The sequence below is a fragment of the Heterodontus francisci genome, chromosome 2 (assembly GCF_036365525.1).
Source record: "Heterodontus francisci isolate sHetFra1 chromosome 2, sHetFra1.hap1, whole genome shotgun sequence".
Taxonomy (NCBI): domain Eukaryota; kingdom Metazoa; phylum Chordata; class Chondrichthyes; order Heterodontiformes; family Heterodontidae; genus Heterodontus; species Heterodontus francisci.
The window spans coordinates 125014921-125035797 of record NC_090372.1 but is presented as its reverse complement, the minus strand read 5'-3'; the positions used below and the strand labels follow the sequence as shown (position 1 = coordinate 125035797).

Below are 20877 nucleotides of genomic sequence, written 5' to 3'. Positions count from 1 at the left end.
TGTTCGACTATCAACGTACTGCTGTAGAAAATTTTCCTGAACACACTCTAGGAACTCTTGTCCCTCACTGCCCTTTACACTACTACTATCCCAGCCTATGTTTGAATAATTGAAGTTCCCCATTATAACTACCCTATAATTTTTGCACCTCTCTGTAATTTCCTTGCAAATTTGTTCCTCCATGTCCTTCCCTATGGCCTATAGACAACACCAAGCAATGTAACTGCACCTTTTTTGTTCTTTAGCTCTAGCCAATTTGATTCTGTCCTCGACCCCTCTGGGACATCCTTTTTGTCCAGCACTGCAATGCTGTCCTTAATACTGCTACCCCTCCCCCTTTTATTCCCTCTCCTATCTTTCTTGAATACCATGTATCCAGGAATATTTAACACCCAGTCCTGCCCTCCTTTGAGCCAGCTCTCTGTTATAGCCACAACATCATATTTCCACATGGCAAGCTGCACCTGTACCGTACCAATCTTATTAACAACACTCGTGCATTCACATACATGCACGTTAACCCTGATTTAGACTTTTACTTTCTCCCTGACTTTGACCCCACCTAATAACTTGCTATTCCCTACTCTAGTGCTATCTATCTCCCTCACTATTCTGTGTACCTTGGTATTCCTCTTTGATATTTGCTGCTGGTTCCCACACGCCTGAAAAGTTACCAGTTTTGCTTCCCTCTGATCTGAGCTCCCTCTCTGATTCCATCTGCCTGCCAATCTAGTTTAAACTCTCCCCAGCAGCACTAGCAAATCTCCCTGCAAGGATATTAGTCCCAGTCCTGCTAAGATACAACCCGTCCATCTTGTACAGGTCCCACCTGCCCCATAACAGAATGCTGAATTCCAGACGTGGTTATCAAGAACCCAAAGGAATACTGTAAACGTGTGCAAGACGGACTAAAGGCCTTCTGATGTCTGAAACTGTTACTATGAAGGTTTTTTTTCCCAATGTAAGTAGCCAGTGAGTTTTTGAGGAAAGGTTACTTTCATCTTGAGCAACTTTTGTGAAGAGGTTGATGAAAAATATTCAATATATCGGTGATGCACTACTGTTCAGTATTAGTGAGGTGCAGTCAGTCGTATGATATTTGCTGCAGTAAAATTACTGCATTACAGTGGATAATTGTCATGTTTAGGCTGAATTGGACTGTTAGTGAACTAGATTGTAGGAGAACTGAAGATAGAATAACATTTTGAATCATTTTGTGGCATGGTGCGTTGGAGATCTCTGGCTTTACAGTTGAGATTCCCCAGAGAACAAAAATTTATAGGGTGAATCAACAGGCTTTCATTTTTAGCATGTATAATTTATATATTTTCACCATATATCCAACACTACCTGCTTTCCCAGTGGTGTAATTTTGTCTTTGTCCAGCATTCTTAAAATGTAATTCGCTTTGAGTATTTTCTAAACTGTAACTTGGGGAGCATTGAACCACCCTGTAGTGGTTTACTGATTTAGTATTACCAAACTTTGATCTATTTATGTCATACAATGTAGTTTAATTTTTAATTTGGATATATTTTCTAGGTTTTGAAAGCATTACATATTTGGCAGATATTTCCTGTTGTGTTGCAATTAAAATACATGTTGGAAAACAAATCAAAGTTGACATATTGTCTTTCAGCAACATTTTCAAATCACTAGCGACAGTGATGCAAGTTTTGCCCTGAAGGTTACACAGAGTCTCACAGATGGACTAATGGAATATCGCCTCAAGACAATGACCGGATTAGTAAGTATTTGAAATGATTTTAATTGGGCTCTTTGTTCCCATCCTGGTTTGTTTTACATTAATAACCGCAGACCAAAATGACACATTAATGTTTTAGCATGAATTTTCCAAGTCAAGCAAAGATGGCCTTGAGCTGGCTCAGGGCAAGCAATGGCAAATAGTATGACTGGGAATCTGCTCCCTAACTTGAATAACTACTCGCACTTCAAAAACTTGTTCTCTAACTAATTTTCCAGAACTAGCCATGCCCTTAGCCAAGCTGTTCCAGTATAGTTACAATACTGGCATCTAGGATATAATTGCACTAGAGAGGAGATGTACGAGAATGTTGCCAGGACTGGAAAAATGCAGCTATGAGGAAAGATTGGATAGGCTGGGGTTGTTCACCTTGGAACGGAGAAGGCTGAGGGGAGATCTGATTGAAATGTACAAAATTTTGAGGGGCCTGGATAGAGTGGAGGTGAAGGGCCTATTCACCTTAGCAGAGAGGTCAGTGACTGACTCGGGGGCATAGATTTAAAGTGATCGGCACAGACACGATGGGCCATGTGACCTCTTTCTGTGCCTTAAGCTTTCTATGATTCTATGATCTACCCGGCAATGTGGAAAATTGCCCAGATATGTCCTGTTCACAAAAAGCAGGACCATCTGACCTGGCCAGTTACTGTCCTATCAGTCTACTCCTGATCATCAGCAAAGTGATGGAAGGGTCGTCGACAGTGCTATCAAGCTGCACTTGCTCAGCAATAACCTGCTCACTGGCGCTCAGTTTGGGTTCTGCCAGGACCACTGAGCTCCTGATCTCATTACAGCCTTGGTCCAAACATGGAGTAAACAGTTGAACTCCAGAGGTGATGTGTGAGTGACTGTTCTTGACATCAAGGCAGCATTTGACAGACTATGGCATCAAGGAGCCCAAGCAAAACTGGAGTCAATGGGAATTGGGGGAAAACTCTACACTGGTTGGAGTCGTACCTAGCACAAAGGAAGATGGTTGTGGTTGTTGGAGATCAATCATCTCGGCTCCAGGCCATCACTGCAGGAGTTCTTCACGGTAGTGCCCTGGGCCCAACCATCTTCAGCTGCTTCATCAATGACCTTCCCTCCATTATGAGGTCAGACTGAGGATGTTCGCTGATGCACAATATTCAGCACCATTCGTGACTCCTTGGATACTGAAGCAGCCCATGTCCATATGCAACGCCCACATCCCCTGAACGAATAATGAAAAACTGGCGAAGGAAAGTCCATTGAGATGGCAGCTCTTCAAGGTCTGCAACTTGCCATTGAAGAGTAAGTTGTGGTGATGACAGAAAAGTTGACTAATTCTTCCCATGGAATAGAGACATGGACAGTACTGGAAATATTTGGAGCTGAAGGGATGAAGGTCACACCAAAGGAGGGGGGCCATATTTGGACCAGATAGTCACCCTGCAGTTATAGTACAGATGCAGGCTGCATTGATGGGAGTCAGCAACTTGAATTAATGTGGTCATCAGGGTGTCTCATACATGACTCCTAATTGGGAAGTAATTTAAGTGTTAGGAAGAGGATGAACATAACTACTCAATTTTACAGGCATCTCTGGTGAGGATTTTCGTGTCACTCTCCTATGATATATCAAATGAAAGTTGATTGTCTTTATCTGCTGTCTGTTCACCTTGTGTTAATCTAGTTGGTACATGAAGCGATGGGTGTATTTTGCTCATAGTAGATCAGATGGTGACCTTTGTGCATTGCATCGTTTCAAGTGATATGTGGAACTGTTTTTTAAGATGAACTATCCCTTTAAGTCTAATTGTTCTGGTGAACAAAGTTTGGAAATTGTTGGATGCTTGTAAATTTCAGGCTCCCAACATGAATTCCTGGAAATCTCTTCATGTGGCAAATAGAAGGTTTAAAAAAAAAATCAAATGTTCAAATTTTATATTTTTGTTAGGTGTTAAAACATATAGTAATTCTGCATCTGATCTGTCAATTAGGGGATTTCATTCGAGTAGCGAATTTTACAAATTAACTAAGATTTTAACCAGTTCCTTTTTAGTGATCATCTTTACTGCACTCAGTAGATTTTTATAGCTCATGCTGTCCTTCTTATCAGAACCAAGAAAAAAGGCCTCCATTGGATGAGGAAATGAGACAACTCCCTGGCATACCAGAGGAACGTTCAAGATACGAATCTCGCATGCCACGCCCAGGTTTGTCACGTCCAGCACCAGGAAACTCACTGAGATACTCTGGTGGCTCAGCTAACTTCAGACCTAAATTTAAAGGTAAATTGAGCAGAAGGTTCAGAATACCTGCATAGCCTTACACCAGACTGCATTGCAGTGGATGCAGACAAACATTTGGAGCATTTGGAAAGACAAATGGAAAATTAAATTAACCACTGATCAATGTCTTTTGGTCAAAAATGTACATGGTAAGTATACAATGAGTAGAATTAGCCCAAGATGAAAAAGGAGTGATTGTTATGACTGAGGCGGGAGCAGTGCACTGTCAATTCAGTCCCATTACTCCACAGGCACAGCATATTAGAGGCCCGCTACCCGACACGAACCCGACGGCATGCGTCAGGTTCGGGTTGGGTCAGGGCCAGCTTTTGGGCTCGGCTTGGGTCGAGTCGGGCTGGACACACACGGTATGTGCTCTGCCGGTAAGTATTAAAAATAAAAAACTTGACTGAGCTGGGAGTCTGGGATGAAACTGAGTCTGCGCAGTGAGCGAGTGACATCACTATGATGTCATCGCGCATGCGCTGCAGCTTCTTGCAGATTTTGTATCAGGAAGGTAAGTAAAGGGGTGGTCGAGTAGTGGACGGGTCGGGCTCGGGGCAAAATCTGAGGGACTCTGGCCAGGTCTGGCTCGGGTCCGCTGTAGTTTGGTCGGTTTCTTTTTCCCGACCTAAAGCAGGCCTCTACAGCGTATTATTAAAGTTTTCCCAACTAACCGGAAAACATCCAAATTAAACATTTTATTAACCCCCAGAATAAAAAAAAAAGGCCAAACCAAGAATCTTTAGACAACAACAAATTAACTTTTTTTTTAAATGTTTTAAAAATTAGCTGTTAAATAAATAGCTGGGTTGCAAAACATTGTGGGTTACGTTCCTGATGGGTGAGGTATCCTAGTGTTAAAAAAAAAATCAGATGCCACTCGAAGTCGCCAGGCGGATTTGATGAACAGTCTTTACTTGATAGGTGTTCAAAGCACTTCAGTTGCAGCAGGTGTTACTCAATTATTTGAACAAGGAATATAGCAATGGGTCCACTCAGGTTTTAAAACCGCTGTCTCTCAGTCGAAACTTTACTGAAAATTCGAGCAAACGCAAACAGATGACCAAGAGTCACTCTTGAGGCAGAGAATTCTTAGAGTTTTGAAGTGAAATGGATTTTACTCCCTTCAATAATGCAAATGATCTTTTTCCAGGGTTTTTCTCTCTACTTTGGCAAACACAGCCTGTAACTCATGTTGTTTTTCTGCTAAGAGAAATAGACAGCTTCTTCCGTCAGCATGCTTCGCTCATGTCTCTCTAGTTCAAACCATTTGAAGCTGGTTTTTACACAGTCGAAAGTTACAAAAAACTCTTCTGCCGTTGCCTAGGTAACAGGTGCAGCTGTTGCATACACTGTTCTCAGTCTTAAAGCATCTCACTCAATCTTAAAGGCACACTGTTTTAAACAGAGGAGAAAGTAAATAGTTCCATGACAGTGATAATGGACAGCATTACTTAAGTTTGGCAATACCTCAAAAGCAGACTGTACCCTGAATTAAGTACTATACTAATATGCAGTCGCCACACTACAAAAAAGTAGCACATTCTTTGGAAAGGGAATAGAGCAGAACTCTAAGAATAATCCCAAATATAACCTGATGAGCTATGACGAAAGGGTATGAAGAATCTCAGGCTGTACAATCCACAGACAAGGTTAAGGGGAAACATCACGGAGGTAAAATTCTTGGTTTACCTTATGTACTTTTAATATATAGACTTGAAAGTGAGCAAGTTAAATTAGTGTAAAGTAAATTTAAAACCTGTTGGGTAGAACTTCTTTTACTGAAAAGATGATAAAATATTTAGAAAATTGCTGGGTTTAGTAAACAACAGAGCTGCTTAAATGGAGTTGGATGTTATAAATGGGATAGTTACTGTATGAGAGGGATAAGCTATATTGTCTATTTTTCTTATCCATGGCACTTGGGTATTATACAAAATTTGAAACCATAAAACAGTAGATAGAAATGTTTTAATCTTGGGGATTTTCACAAGTTGTACAGGCAGAGCAATATTAATGTGATCAGGCTATCTCATTACTATTATTTTGCAGTTGGTGGTGCCTGGAAGAAGGCAGTTGCATTGCAGTCTAAAGCAAGTAACAGAAAATCAGGTCTTCAATCAAATCGAAGACCGCTTAGACCCACAACATTTAACACTGGTCTGTCAAAATCAAAGCGTGGTATTCTGACCCCACACCTGCTGAAAGCTGTCCGTGGAATGGATATTAGTAAAGCCACTAAGACCCTGGCTAAACTATCAAAAACCAATCCAGCATTGAAAGGTGAGATAAAGTTTTATTGTATTTTTTTTTAAATGTAAGGTGTGATGGAATACTTGCATCATTGCTGGGAAATATAACCACTTTAAGATGACTAGTTTTTGGTGACTTTTAACTTTCCTCAGATTGGATGGGGGTGGTGCGGTCAGATATTGCAGACTTATTTTCTTTAGTGCCTGAAAAAAGGGGAATTTAAAGCTTTTAGTTCCTTTTTAACTTGGTGTATTGTAGATTTAGTATTAAACTTCACTTTTACACTAAGCAGTGAATGATCACTTGGTTTAGCTGTTTGTAACCATATACTTCGGCAAAAATTGCCATTATTTTTTGCTTCAGATCTTTTACTTAATCCCATGACAACTGCATGTCCTCTTAATTCGTCAACTTCCATTCATTCAGTAAAATTCAGTTGAGTATTTCAAGCCCAATACTGAAGTATACTAATTTACTTCCATGTAGCAAATACTAAGTTGTAATAATCAGATCATCACTCATTGCTTTGATTTTGCCAAAGTATTTGATCCTTCAGTGCTCACATTTTTAGACGTCATTTTACTGGGAGCTTAGCACACCACAGTCTAATACATTAACTACTAGATATGTGCAGTGCATCCACAGATGATTGACTTGGAGTGCTGCACCTTTGTTCTCATCTCCATTGTCTTTTTCCCTCCTTGGTGTATTAATTTCGCGAATGATTACAGGCTACTTTATAAGTCTGAACAGATATGCATATTCTTCTGATAGCTCCACTAACAACATCCTCCTCTCCCTTGTACAATTGCATAGAAGTCACAACATGGGCCATTGTCCTCGCAGAGAGGTTCATTACTGTGGTTTGGGGGGGATCCAAACTAAATTGGCAGGGAGATGGGTACCAGCATAATAGAAGTAGAAAAGAGGAATAAGATGCATGAAGTGAGAGTGTTGGATAGTACTAGAGAAGGAAGTAGTACCAGATTAGGTAAGAGCAGACTAGGAAGGACTAGGAGGAATACAAAGACAGGTTTAGAATGCATGAATGTAAACACACAAATAAGATTGCACTACAAACACAAATAGCCATGTGGGAATATGATGTAGTGGCAATACAGAAATGTGCTTAAAAATGGTGAAAAATGGGTGCTTAATATTTAAGAATACAAAACGTTCAGGAAAAAGGGAGGTGGGGTGGCTGTGCTGATTAGAGAAAATATTGCAGTGTTGGAAAGAGAGGCAAGGACAGAGTCCATTTGGTTAGAGTTGAGAAGCAAGAAAGCTATGATTGTGCTACTGAGGGTATTCTATAGGCTTCCAAATAGTGAGAGAGAGAGAGGAGCAAATCTGCAGGGAAATTGCAGAGATGTGCAACAGCTATAAGGGTGATATTGCAGGGCTTACTTACATAGAAAATAGGAGTAGGCCATTCGGCCCTTTGAGCCTGCTCTGCCATCATTATGATCATGGCTGATCATCCAACTGAGTAGCCTGTTCCTGCTTTCCCCCCATACTCTTTGACCCCTTTAGACCCAAGAGCTATATCTAACTCCTTCTTGAAAACATACAGTGTTTTGGCCTCAACTGCTTTCTGTGGTAGCAAATTCCACAGGCTCACTACTCTCTGGGTGAAGAAATTTCTCCTCATCTCAGTCCTGAAAGGTTTACCCCGTATCTTTAGACTATGACCCCTGGTTATGGACTCCCCCACCATCGGGAACATCCTTCCTGCATCTACCTTGTCAAGTCCTGTTAGAATTTTATATGTTTCTATGAGATCCCCCCTCACTGTTCTGAACTCCTCCAGCGAATATAATCCTAACCGACACAATCTCTCCTCCTACATCAGACCCGCCATCTCAGGAATCAGTCTGGTAAACCTTTGCTGCACCCCCTCTATATCATTCCTCCGATAAGGAGACCAAAACTGCACACAATATTCCAGGTGTGGCCTCACCAAGGTCCTCTATAACTGCAGCAAGACATCCCTGCTCCTGTACTCTAATCCTCTCACTAGGAAGGCCAACATACCATTTGCCTTTTTTACCACCTGTTGCGCCTGCATGCTTACCTTCAGCGACTGGTGTACGAGAACACCCACATCTCGCTGCATATTCCCCTCTCTGTTTTATAGATGTTCAGATAATCTGCCTTCCTGTTTTTGCTACCAAAGTGGATAACCTCACATATATCCACATTATACTGCATCTGCCATGCATTTGCCCACTCACTCAACTTGTCCAAATCACCCTGAAGCCTCTCTGCATCCTCCTCACAACTCGCCCTCATTAATGTATATTGTGAATAGCTGAGGTCCCAGCACCAATCCCTGCGGTACCCCACTAGTCACTGCCTGCCATTCGAAAAAGACCCATTTATCCCTACTCTTTGTTTCCTGTCTGCCAACCAATTTTCTATCCATCGCAATGCACTACCCCAATCTCATGCGCTTTAATTTTACACGCTAATCTCTTATGTGGGACTTTGTCGAAAGCCTTCTGAAAGTCCAAATTATCCACATCCACTGGCTCCCCCTCATCAACTCTATTAGTTACATCCTCGAAGAATTCTCGTAGATTTGTCAAGCATGGTTTCCCTTTCGTAAATCCATGCTGACTCTGCTGGGTTCTACCACTGTTCTCTAAGTGCTCTGCTGTAAAATCTTTGATAATGGACTCTTAGAATTTTCCCCACTACTGACGTCAGGCTGACTGGTCTATAATTCCCTGCTTTCTCTCTTTTTAAATAGTGGGGTTACATTAGCTACCCTCCAATCTGTAGGAACTGTTCCAGAGTCTATAGAATCTTGGAAGATGACCAGCAATGCATCCACTATTTCTAGGGCCACTTCCTTAAGTACTCAGGAATGCATACCATCAGGCCCTGGGAATTTACCGGCCTTCAATCCCATCAATTTCCCCACTAATACTGATTTCTTTCAGTTCCCCTCTCTCTCACTAAGCCCTGTGTTCCCCAACATTTCTGGTATGATATTTGTGTCCTTCTTTGTGAAGACAGAACCAAAGTATGCATTTAGTTGGTCAGCCATTTCTTTATTCCCCAGAATAAATTCCCCTGTTTCTGACTGTAAGGGTCCTACATTTGTCTTCACCAATTTTTTTCTCTTCACATACCTGTAGAAACTTTTACAGTCCGTTTTTATGTTCCCCGCAAGCTTCCTCTTGTACTCTATTTTCCCCTTCTTAATCAACCCCTTGGTCCTCTTTTGCTGAATTCTAAACTGCTCCCAATCTTCAGGTCTGTTGTTTTTCCTGGCAAATTTATATGCCTCTTCCTTGGATCTAATGCTATCCGTAATTTCCCTTGTAAGCCATGGTTTGGCTACCTTTCCCGTTTTACTTTTGCGCCAGACAGGGATAAACAATTGTTGCAGTTCATTCATGCGCTCTTTAAATGTTTGCCATTGCCTATCCACTGTCATCCCTTTAAGTAACGTTTCCTAATCCGTCATGGCCAACTCGCGCCTCATAGCTTCGTAGTTTCCTTTGACTAAGATTCGGGACCTTTGTCTTAATCAGCTACGTCACTCTCCATCTTGATGAAGAATTCTATCATATTATGTTCGCTCCTCCCCAAGGGGTCTCGCACCACTAGATGGTCAATTATTCCTCTGTCATTACACAATACCGAGTCTAGGATGGCCTGTTCTCTAGTTGGTTCCTCAACATATTGGTCCAGAAAACCATCCGTAACACTCCAAGAATTCCTCCTCTACGGTATTGTGACTAATTTAACCAAATATCAATTGGGATAATGTTAGAGTAAAGCGGTGAGGTCGGGGGGGAATTTCTGAAATGTGCTCAGGAGAACTTGCTTGACCAGTATGTTCTTGGTACGAGTAGGCAGGAGGCATTTGCTAGATCTAGTGCTGGGGAATGAGGTGGGCCAAGTGGACCTAGTGTCTGTGGGGAACACTTAGCTAACAGTAATCATCGTATCACAAGGTTTAGATTAGTAATGGAGAAGAGCAAGGAACAATCTAAAATAGAACTTCTAAATTGGAAGAGGGTGAGTTTCAATGGGATGAGATAGGATCTAGCCAGAGTATAATGGAACCAAAGACTGACAGTAAAAACTGCAGTGGAACAATGGGTGATGTTTAAGGAGCAGATGTTTCAGTTGCAGTCTAGTTATATTCCATCAAGGATGAAAGGTAGGGCAGCCAAAGCCAGGGCTGCTTCGATGACAAAGGCAATAGAGAATATGATACAAAAAAAGATGGTGTATGATGCATGTCAGGTGAACTTTTCAGGCAAGAGCCGGACCAAATACAATGAGTTGAGAGGAGAAGTGTAGAGGAAAATAAGACTGACAAAGAGGGATTATGGGAATAGAATGGCATTTAACTCAATGGGAACCCAAAAAACTTTCCACTCATGTAAATACTAAATGGGTAGGAAGAGTTGGGGTGGGGTTTATTAGGGACAAAGAGGGTGACATATGCTTAGAGGTGCAGGACAAAGCTAGAACATTTAATGAGTACTTGGTAGTAGTGATTTAATAAGGAACAGGATGCTGACAAAATATTGGAAGTGGAGGTGGTAGAGTTAATGAGTGGGGTGAAAATTGTTAGACAGATAAACTGGAAAGGCTGGCAGTGCTGAGAGTGGAAAAGTCACCGAGTCCAGATGGTTTGCATTCCAGGTTGTGAAATGAAGTGGGGGTGAAGATGACGCAAGGGCTTGCCATGGTCTTTCCAAGATGAGGGATAAGGTCTCTCTCTCTCTCTTCTCCCGCCCCCCATCTTTCTGTCTCTTCCTCTCTGTCTCTCTTCCCCCCCATCTCTCTGTCTCTCTTCCCCCCATCTCTCTGTCTCTTTCTCTCCCCCAACCCCCAGCTCTCTTTTCCCCACCCCCCCCCCCCCCCTGCTCTGTGACACAGCACTGAGCCTACTTGTCACCAAGCTGTTTCGCACTTCGTGATCTTGAATTCTATCTGCTACTCTTTAGCCTGTTCCACACTCTTGTCCTTATTTCTTTACAGCCTTCTATGGTCTTAGGAGTTAACTCTACCTCCTATTTTGGTAATGTCTGCAAATTTCTACACCGTCCACACTAAGCCTACATCCAATCATTGTTAGATACACTGGACAAAAATGGCCCCAAAATTGAAGCCTATGGGACAAAACTACCCAGTTCCAACCACCCCAAAAACTCCTCATTGTTTTCTCACTTCTGATTTTTCGTTCAGTTTGCTATCCTTCCCTAATTCCGTACTACTAAATCTTCTCTACTAATCTACTAAACAAGGTTTCTTCTTAAAGGTTTTCCAGACGTCTTTGTGCACCAAATTTACTCCATTCCCCTATCTACCATTTCAGTTACCTCTTTATACAATTGAGGTTTATCAAGCATTATCATCCCTTTGAACTTGATGCTGGCTCCTTTTTCTCTTTAGCTAGATAAATGGTAATTTTGTCGTTAATTATATACTCTTGGCATTTCCCCTACCACAGCTGTTAGAAACTCAATGTCTTGTAATTGTCCTTTAGGGTAATGACACGTGTCAGGTTGATAATACAATTGAGAACCAGGCTAAATATAGAAAATTCAGTGGAGAAGTGAAAGAAGAAATAAGAACAGTAAAACGTAAAAGGGAATCCAGAAGTCTTTTATAGGTATATAAATAGCAAAAGGGTGGTAAAAGGAGGTGGGACTGTCTGGATCAGAAAGGAGATTACTGCATGGCTGAGGTACTAAATGAGTACATTGCATGACTTTACCAAGGAATGGGCGGTTTGTCTTATGAGGAAAGGTTGGACAGGTTAGGCTTGTATCCGCTGGTGTTTCGGAGAGTAAGAGGCGACTTGATTAAAACCTATAAGATCCTGAGGGGTCTTGACAGGGTGGATGTGGAAAGGATGTTTCCCCTTGTGGGAGAATCTAGAACTAGGGGTCACCCTTTAAATAAGGGGTCTCCCATTTAAGACCAAGATGAGGAATATTTTCTCAGGGTGGAGAGTCTTTGGAACACTCTTCTTCAAAAGGCAGTGGAAGCAGAATCTTTGAATATTTTTAATGCAGAGGTAGATAGATTCTTGACTAGCGAGGGGGTGAAAAATTATCGGGGGTAGGCGGGAATGTGGAGTCGAGGTTACAATCTGATCAGCCATGATCTTATTGCATGGCAGAGCAGGCTCGAGGGGCCGAGTGGCCTATTCCTGTTCCTAATTTATATAGTCTTATGTTCGTATGCTCAAAATTTGCAGATCTGTACTGTGAGGAAAATTATAAACTTCAACAGGATATAGACAGGTTGGTGGGATGGTTGGACACATGGCAGATGAAATTTAATGCAGAGAAGGGTGAAGTGAATTTTGGTAGGGAGAACGAGGAAAGACCGTATAAACTGAAAGGTACAATTTTAAAGCGGGTGCAGGAGCATAGGGACCTGGGGGCTATATGTACACAAATCATTGAAGGTGTCTGGACAGGTTATGAAGGTGGTTAATAAAGCATGTGAGATCCTGGGCTTTATAAATAAAGGCATAAAGTACTAAAGTAAGCAAGATATGGTTTCAGTCTCAACTGGAATATTGTGTCCAATTCTGGGCACCAAAGTTTAGAAAGGATGTGAAGGCATTAGAAAGGGTGCAGAGAAGATTACAGGAATGGTTCCAGGGGTGAGGGACTTCAGTTACAAGAATAAATTGGAGAAGCTGGGGATGTTCTCTTTCGAGAAGAGAAGGTTAAGAGACGATTTGATAGAGGTGTTGAAAATCCTGAAGGGTCTGAACAGAGTAGATAGGGCGAAACTGTTCTCATGGAGGAAGGGTTGAGAACCAGAGGACACCGATTTAAGGTGAATGGCAGAAGAACCAGAGGTGACATGTCTGACAGATGTAGTGGAGGCAGATTCAATCATGGCTTTCAAAAGGGCCAATTACTGTCCCATCAGTCTACTCTGAATCATTAGCAAAGTGATGAAAGGCTGACAGCGCAATCAAGCGGCACTTAGCAATAACCTGTTTGCCAGTGCTCAGTTTGGGTTCTGCCACGGCCACTCGACTCCATACATCATCATCAACCTTGCTCCAAACACGAACAAAAGGGCTGAATTCCGGAGGTGACATGAGAGTGACTGCCCTTGACATCAGAACAGCATTTGACAGTTTGTGGCATCAAGGAGCCCTCCCAAAATTGTCATCAATGGGAGTCAGGAAAACACTCCACTGGTTGGAGTCATACCTAGCACAAAAGAAGATTGATTTATCTCAGCCCCAGGACATTGCTGTAGGATTTCCTCAGGTTAGTGTCCTAGGCCCAACTATCTTCAGCGGTTTCATTAATAACCTTCCTCCATCATAAGATCAGAAGTGGGATCTTGGCTGCTGATTGTATGACGTTCCGTACCATTCACATCTCCTCAGATACTGAAGCAGTCTGTGTCCATATGCAGCAAGACCTGGACAACATTCATGCTTGGGCTGATAAGTGGCAAGTAACATCCATGCCACATAAGTGTCAGGCATTGACCATCTCCGATAAGAGAATCTAACCATCTGCCATTGACATTCAAAGGCATTACCATTGCTGAATCCCCCACTATCAACATCCTGGGGGGTTACCATTGTCCAGAAACTGAATTGGAGCTAAATACTGTGGCTACAAGAACAAGTCAGAGGCTAGGAATTCTGCAGTGAGTAACCCGCCTCCCGACTCCCTAAAGCCTATCTGCATGGCACAGGATGATGAGGGAAGTGAGCGTGGAAATCGCAGAGGCACTGGCCATCATGTTTCAGTCTTCCTTAGATTCAGGGGTGGTGCTAGAGGACTGGAGAATTGCAAATGTTACACTCTTGTTCAAAAAAGGGTGTAAAGAGAAGCCTAGCAACTACAAGCCAGTCAGTTTAACATCGGTGGTTGAAAAAATGAATTTGGGACAAAATTAATAGTCACATTGACAAATGCGGGTTAATTAAGGAAAGCCAGCATGGATTTCTTAAGGGAAAATCATGTTTAGCTAACTTGCTGGAGTTTTTTGAAGAGCTAACAGAGGATTTATGAGGGTAGTGCTGTTGATGTGGTGTCCATGGACTTTCAAAAGGCATTTGATACAGTGCCACACAACAGGCTTGTGAGCAAACCTGTACCTCATGGAATAAAAGGGACAGGAGCAACATGGATACGAAATTGGCTGAGTGACAGGAAACCAAGAGTAGTGGTTAATGGATGTTTTTTGGGCTGGAGGAAGGTTTGTAGTGGAGTGCCCCCGGGGATTAATGTTGGGACCCTTGCTTTTCCTGATATATATTAATGATCGAGACCTTGGTGTACAGGGCACTATTTCAAACTTTGCAGATGATACGAAACTTATAAGCATTGTGAACTGTGAGGAGGCTAGTGTACAACTCCAAAAGGACATCAACAAGTTGGTGGAGTGGGCAGACAGGTGGCAGATGAAATTCAATGTGGAGAAATATGAAGTGATTCATTTTGGTGGGAAGAACATGGGGAGACAAAATGAAGGGTACAATTCGAAAGTGGGTGCAGGAGCAGAGGGACTTGGGTGTATATCTGCATAAGTCATTGAAGGTGGCAGGACAGGTTGAGAGCGATCAATAAAGCATACAGTATCCTGGGCTTTATTAATTGGGGCATAGAATACAAGAGCAAGGAAGTTATGTTGAACTTGTATAAGACAATAGTTCAGCCTCAGCTGGAGTATTGCATCCGGTTGTGAGCGCTGCACTTTAGGAAAGACGTGAGGGCATTGGAGAGAGTACAGAAAAGATGCACGAGAATCGTTCCAGGGATGAAGAACTTCAGTTATGAAGATAGATTGGAGAAGTTAGGACTGTTTTCCTTGGAGACGAGAAGGCTGAGAAGTGATTTGATAGAGGTATTCAAAATCATGAGGGGTCTGGACAGACTAGATAAAGAGAAACTGTTTTCGCTCGTGAAAAGGATTGAGAATGAGAGGATGCAGATTTCAAGTATTTGGTAAGAGAAGCAAAAGTGACATGAGGAAAAACTTTTTCACGCAGAGTGGTTAAGGTCTGGAATGTACTGCGTGAGAGTGGTGGAGGCAGGTTCAATTGAAGCATTCAAAAGGGAATTAGATTGTTATATGAAAAGGGAGAAGGCGGGGGAATGGAGCTGAGTGAATTGCTCTTTTGGAGAGCGGTGAGGACACGATCGGCCAAATGGCCGCCTCCTGCACTGTAATAGTTCTGTGAAGTCAGCTGATGAAATACCCTCCACTTGCCTGGATGGGTGCAGCTCCAAAAACAATCAAAGCTTGACACCATCCAGGACAAAGCAGTCCACTTGATTGGCACCCCATCCACCACCTTAAACATTCACCACCGGAGCCAGTAGCAGCAGTGTGTATACCATCTACAAGATGCACTGAAGCAACTTACCATGCCACTTTCAACAGCATCTTCCAAACCCACAACCTCTTCCACTTAGAAGAACAAGGACAGCAGACACATTGGAACACCACCACCTGAAAGTTCCCATCCACATCGCACACCATCACAACTTGGAAATATTTAGCTGTTCCTTCACTGTTGCTGGATCAAAATCCTGGAACTCCCTTCCTAACAGCTCTGGCTGTACCCGCACTTGATGGACTGCAGTGGTTCAAGAAGGTAGCTAGCTACTACCCTTCTCAAGGGCAATTGGGGATGGGCAACAGATGCTGGCCTTGCCAACAATGCCCATATCCCATGAAAGAATTTTTTTTTTTTAAATGCATCCGAGACTAGGAATTCTGTGGCAATTAATTAACCTCCTGGTTCTCCAAAGCCTGTCCACCATCTTCAAGGCACAGGTCAGGAGTCTGATAGAATACTCTTCACTTGCCCAGATTCCTGCAATTCCAACAACACTCAGTAAGCTCGATACCATCCAGGACTAAGCAGCCTGCTTGATTGGCACCCCATCCACCACCTTAAACGTTCATTTGCTCCACCACTAGTGCACAGGGCTCCTTCAACAGCATCTTCCAAACCCACAATCTCTACCACCTAGAAGGACAAGGACAGCAGACGCTTGGGAGCACAGCCACCTGCAGTTCCCCTCCAAATCCCACACCATCCTGTTTTCGGAACTATACCACCATTCATTCCCTGTCGCTGGGTCAAAATCCTGGAACTCCCTTTCTAACAGCATTGTGGGTGTACCCACACCACATGGACTGCAGGTGTTCACACCACCACCACCTCCAGGGCAATTCGGGATGAACAATAAATTCCATATTCTGCGAATGAATTTAAAAAAAACTAGTGGGGTGACAGGGATCAGTGCTGTGCCTCAACTGTTTACAATCTATATTAATGACTTGGATGAAGGGACCGAGTCTACTGTAGCTAAATTTGCTCACCATACAAAGATAGATGGGAAAGCATGTTGTGGGGAGGATAGAGTTTGAAAATGGATCTAGATGGGTTGAGTGGGCAAAATTTTGACAGATGGAGTATAACGTGGGAGAATGTGAGGTAATATTTAAATGGAGAGAGACTACAGAATGCTGCCGTATGTAGGGATCTGGGTATCCTAATACCTGGAACACAAAAGGCAAGCATGTAGGTATAGCAAATAATTAGGAAGGCAAATGGAATGTTGGCTACAACAGTACCTGGCATTGGTGAGACCACACCTACTTACTGTTTTGGCTTCTTAAGGACAGATATACTTGCATTGGAAGCAGTTCAGAGAAGGTTCACTAGGTTAAGTCCTGGAATGAAGGGTTTGCCTTATGAAGATTGGTTGAGCAGGCTGGGCCTATGCTCATTGGAGTTTAGAGGAATGAGAGGTGATCTTATTGAAACAAGTAAGATTCTGAGGGGGCTTGACAGGGTAGATGTTAAGAGGATGTTACCCCAATTAATTGCACTCCCTGCTCTTGCACCCTAGCCATGCAATTTTTGCCTCTTCAAATATTTATCCAGTTTCCTGTTGAAAGTTATGGGTAGATTTGCTTCCACCTCCCTTTCAACAAGAACTTGTATTTATGTAGTGCTTTTAACATAATAAAAATGTCCCAGGTTGCTTCACAGAGACATTATAAAACGTGATAGCTATAAAGGAGATATTTGGGCAGATGACCCCAAAAGCTTGGTCAAAGATGTCGGTTTTACAGAGTGTGTTAGAGGAGGAAAGAGGTAGAAGGGCAGAGAGATTTAGAGAAGGAATCTGAGATCAGGGCCAAGGCAGCTGAAGGCATCACCACCAATGGTGGAATGATTATAAATGGGCGTGCTCAAGAGGCCAGAATTAGAGGAGCACAGATATCTCGGAGGGTTGTGGAGCTAGAGGGGAATGCAGAGACGGGGAGGGGTGAGGCAGTGGAAGGATTTGAAATCAAGGATGAGAATTTTAAAACCAACATTGCTTGACAGGGACTCCAGTGTAGGTCAGCGAGCACAGGAATAATATCTGAAGCAAGTTCAGACTTAAGGCCAACACCCGTTGAATAACTGAAATTGGTGTTCACAAAATATCAACAGGGCTCTAATAAAAAAATCTAGATTTTTGTTAATTGTGAGCTTTTTAAGCTTTGTTCAGGCTGCTTTCTTAGATGTTGACCACTGTTTTATCAGGGACAGATCTAGAATGAGGTAGGGTTGGGGTCTGGAAGGGGGTTGTGGGTTCTGAGTGATACTTGGTAGTGATCAGAGATGGTCTTATCTGTAATTGATGCAATAGGGCTAGCAAGACCACGTACGATGGCAAGATCAAGGGTATGGCCATGAATATGGGTTGGGAGTTTACAAGGAGGCAGTGCATTCCAAGTTATAACAACTTGCTGCGTTTATTTTTTTTTTAAATCTCTATGTTGCCTCTGGTTCTTTGGTCAATTACCTTAATTCTTTAATAAAAGCAAAATACTGCGGATGCTGGAAATCTGAAACAAAAACAAGAAATGCTGGATTCACTCAGCAGGTCTGGCAGCATCTGTGGAAAGAGAAGCAGAGTTAACGTTTCGGGTCAGTGACCCTTCTTCGGAACTGACAAATATTAGAAAAGTCACAGATTATAAACAAGTGAGGTGGGGGTTGGGCAAGAGATAACAAAGGAGAAGGTGCAGATTGGACCAGGCCGCATAGCTGACCAAAAGGTCACGGAGCAAAGGCAAACAGTATGTTAATGGTGTGTTGAAAGACAAAGCATTAGTACAGATTAGGTGTGAATATACTGAATATTGAACATCAGCAAGTGCAAACTTGAAGAAAAACAACCTGAAAAGAACAGTGGGTAAGCAAACTGAACAAACTAAGATGAAATGAAATAAATGCAAAAAAAATTGTAAAAAATGTAAAAAGGAATGCAAAAAAAAAGGAAGAAAAAATAACTAAAAATGACTAAAAATGAAAGTAAAGTGGGGGGCTGTCATGCTCTGAAATTATTGAACTCAATGTTCAGTCCGGCAGGCTGTAGTGTGCCTAATCGGTAGATGAGATGCTGTTCCTCGAGCTTGCGTTGATGTTCACTGGAACACTGCAGCAATCCCAGGACAGAGATGTGAGCATGAGAGCAGGGGGGAGTGTTGAAATGGCAAGCAACCGGAAGCTCAGGGTCCTGCTTGCGGACTGAGCGGAGATGTTCCGCAAAGCGGTCACCCAGTCTGCGCTTGGTCTCCCCAATGTAGAGGAGACCACACTGTGAGCAGCGAATACAGTATACTACATTGAAAGAAGTACAAGTAAATCGCTGCTTCACCTGAAAGGAGTGTTTGGGGCCTGGGATAGTGAGGAGAGAGGAGGTAAATGGGCAGGTATTACACCTCCTGCGATTGCAAGGGAAGGTGCCCTGGGATGGGGACGAGGTGATGGGGGTAATGGAGGAGTGGACCAGGGTGTCGCGGAGGGAACGATCCCTTCGGAATGCTGACAGGGGAAGGGAGGGGAAGATGCGACTGGTAGTGGCATCACGCTGGAGGTGGCGAAAATGGCGGAGGATGATCCTTTGGATATGGAGGCTGGTGGGATGAAAAGTGAGGACAAGGGGAACCCTGTCACGGTTCTGGGAGGGAGGGGAAGGGGTGAGGGTAGAGGTGCGGGGAATGGGTCGGACACGGTTGAGGGCCCTGTCAACCACAGTGGGGGGAAATCCTCGGTTGAGGAAAAAGGAGGTCATATCAGAAGCACCGTCATGGAAGGTAGCATCATCAGAGCAGATGCGTCGGAGACGGAGAAACTGGGAGAATGGAATGGAGTCCTTACAGGAGGTAGGGTGTGAAGAAGTGTAGTCGAGGTAGCTGTGGGAGTCAGTGGGCTTATAATGGATATTGGTAGACAACCTGTCCCCAGAGATGGAGACAGAGAAGTCGAGGAAGGGAAGGGAAGTGTGAGATGGACCATGTAAAGGTGAGAGAAGGGTGGAAATTGGAAGCAAAGTTGATAAAGTTTTCTAGTTCGGGGCGGGAGCAGGAAACGGCACCGATACAGTCATCAATGTACCGGAAAAAGAGTTGGGGGAGGGGGCCTGAGTAGGACTGGAACAAAGAATGCTTGACATATCCCACAAAAAGACAGGCATAACTAGGACCCATGCGGGTACCCATAGCGACACCTTTTACTTGAAGGAAATGCATGGAGTTGAAGGAGAAGTTGTTCAGTGTGAGAACAAGTTCAGCCAGGCGGAGGAGGGTGTTGGTGGATGGGGACTGGTTGGGCCTCTGTTCCAGGAAGAAGCGGAGAGCCCTCAAACCATCCTGGTGGGGGATGGAGGTGTAGAGCGATTGGACGTCCATAGTGAAGAGGAGGTGGTTGGGACCAGGAAACTGGAAATTGTCAAAATGACGTAGGGCGTCAGAAGAGTCACAGATTTATTTCATTTCATCTTAGTTTGTTCAGTTTGCTTACCCACTGTTTTTTTCAGGTTGTTTTTCTTCAGGTTTGCACTTGCTGATGTTCAATATTCAGTATATTCACACCTAATCTGTACTAATGCTTTGTCTTTCAACACACCATTAACATATTGTTTGCCTTTGCTCCGTGACCTTTTGGTCAGCTATGCGGCCTGGTCCAATCTGCACCTTCTCCTTTGTTATCTCTTGCCCAACCCCCACCTCACTTGTTTATAATCTGTGACTTTTCTAATATTTGTCAGTTCCGAAGAAGGGTCACTGACCCGAAACGTTAACTCTGCTTCTCTTTCCACAGACGCTGCCAGACCTGCTGAGTGAATCCAGTACCTTAATTCTTTGTCCTCTAGTTACCAACCCTCCTGCCACTGGAAACCATGCATCTCTATTTACTCCATCAAAACCCCTCAAAACATTAAATCTCCCCTTAATCTCTGCTCTAAGGAGAACCAACTCAGGTTCTCTAGTCTCTCCACATCACTGAAGTCCGCCATCCCTAATACCATTTCAGTAAATCTCCTCTGCGTCCCCTCTAAGGCCTTGGCATGCTCCTTGCTTTTTACTGTATACCTCTATTTCATAAAGCCAAGGATCTCATGCATTTTAACAGCCTAAGCAACTTGTCGTACCATCTTGAAAGATTTATGCACTTAACCCCACAGGTTATCTCCATTCGTGCACCCCATTTTAAAATTGCGCCATTTTTAGTTCATATGTCTCTCATTTGTCCTTCCAAAATGCATCACTTCACAATTTTCTACA

General features: G+C 43.1%; 1 protein-coding gene across 1 annotated transcript in view; it reads left to right on the top strand.

Moving 5' to 3' along the window:
* Positions 1-20877, top strand: part of LOC137346653 (uncharacterized) — a 132073-nt gene that overhangs the window by 109240 nt on the left and 1956 nt on the right. The window contains exons 16-18 of the mRNA XM_068010300.1: positions 1640-1747; positions 3849-4020; positions 6076-6306. Coding sequence (XP_067866401.1) covers positions 1640-1747; positions 3849-4020; positions 6076-6306 — 511 coding nt within the window. The remainder of the gene's footprint in view (positions 1-1639; positions 1748-3848; positions 4021-6075; positions 6307-20877) is intronic.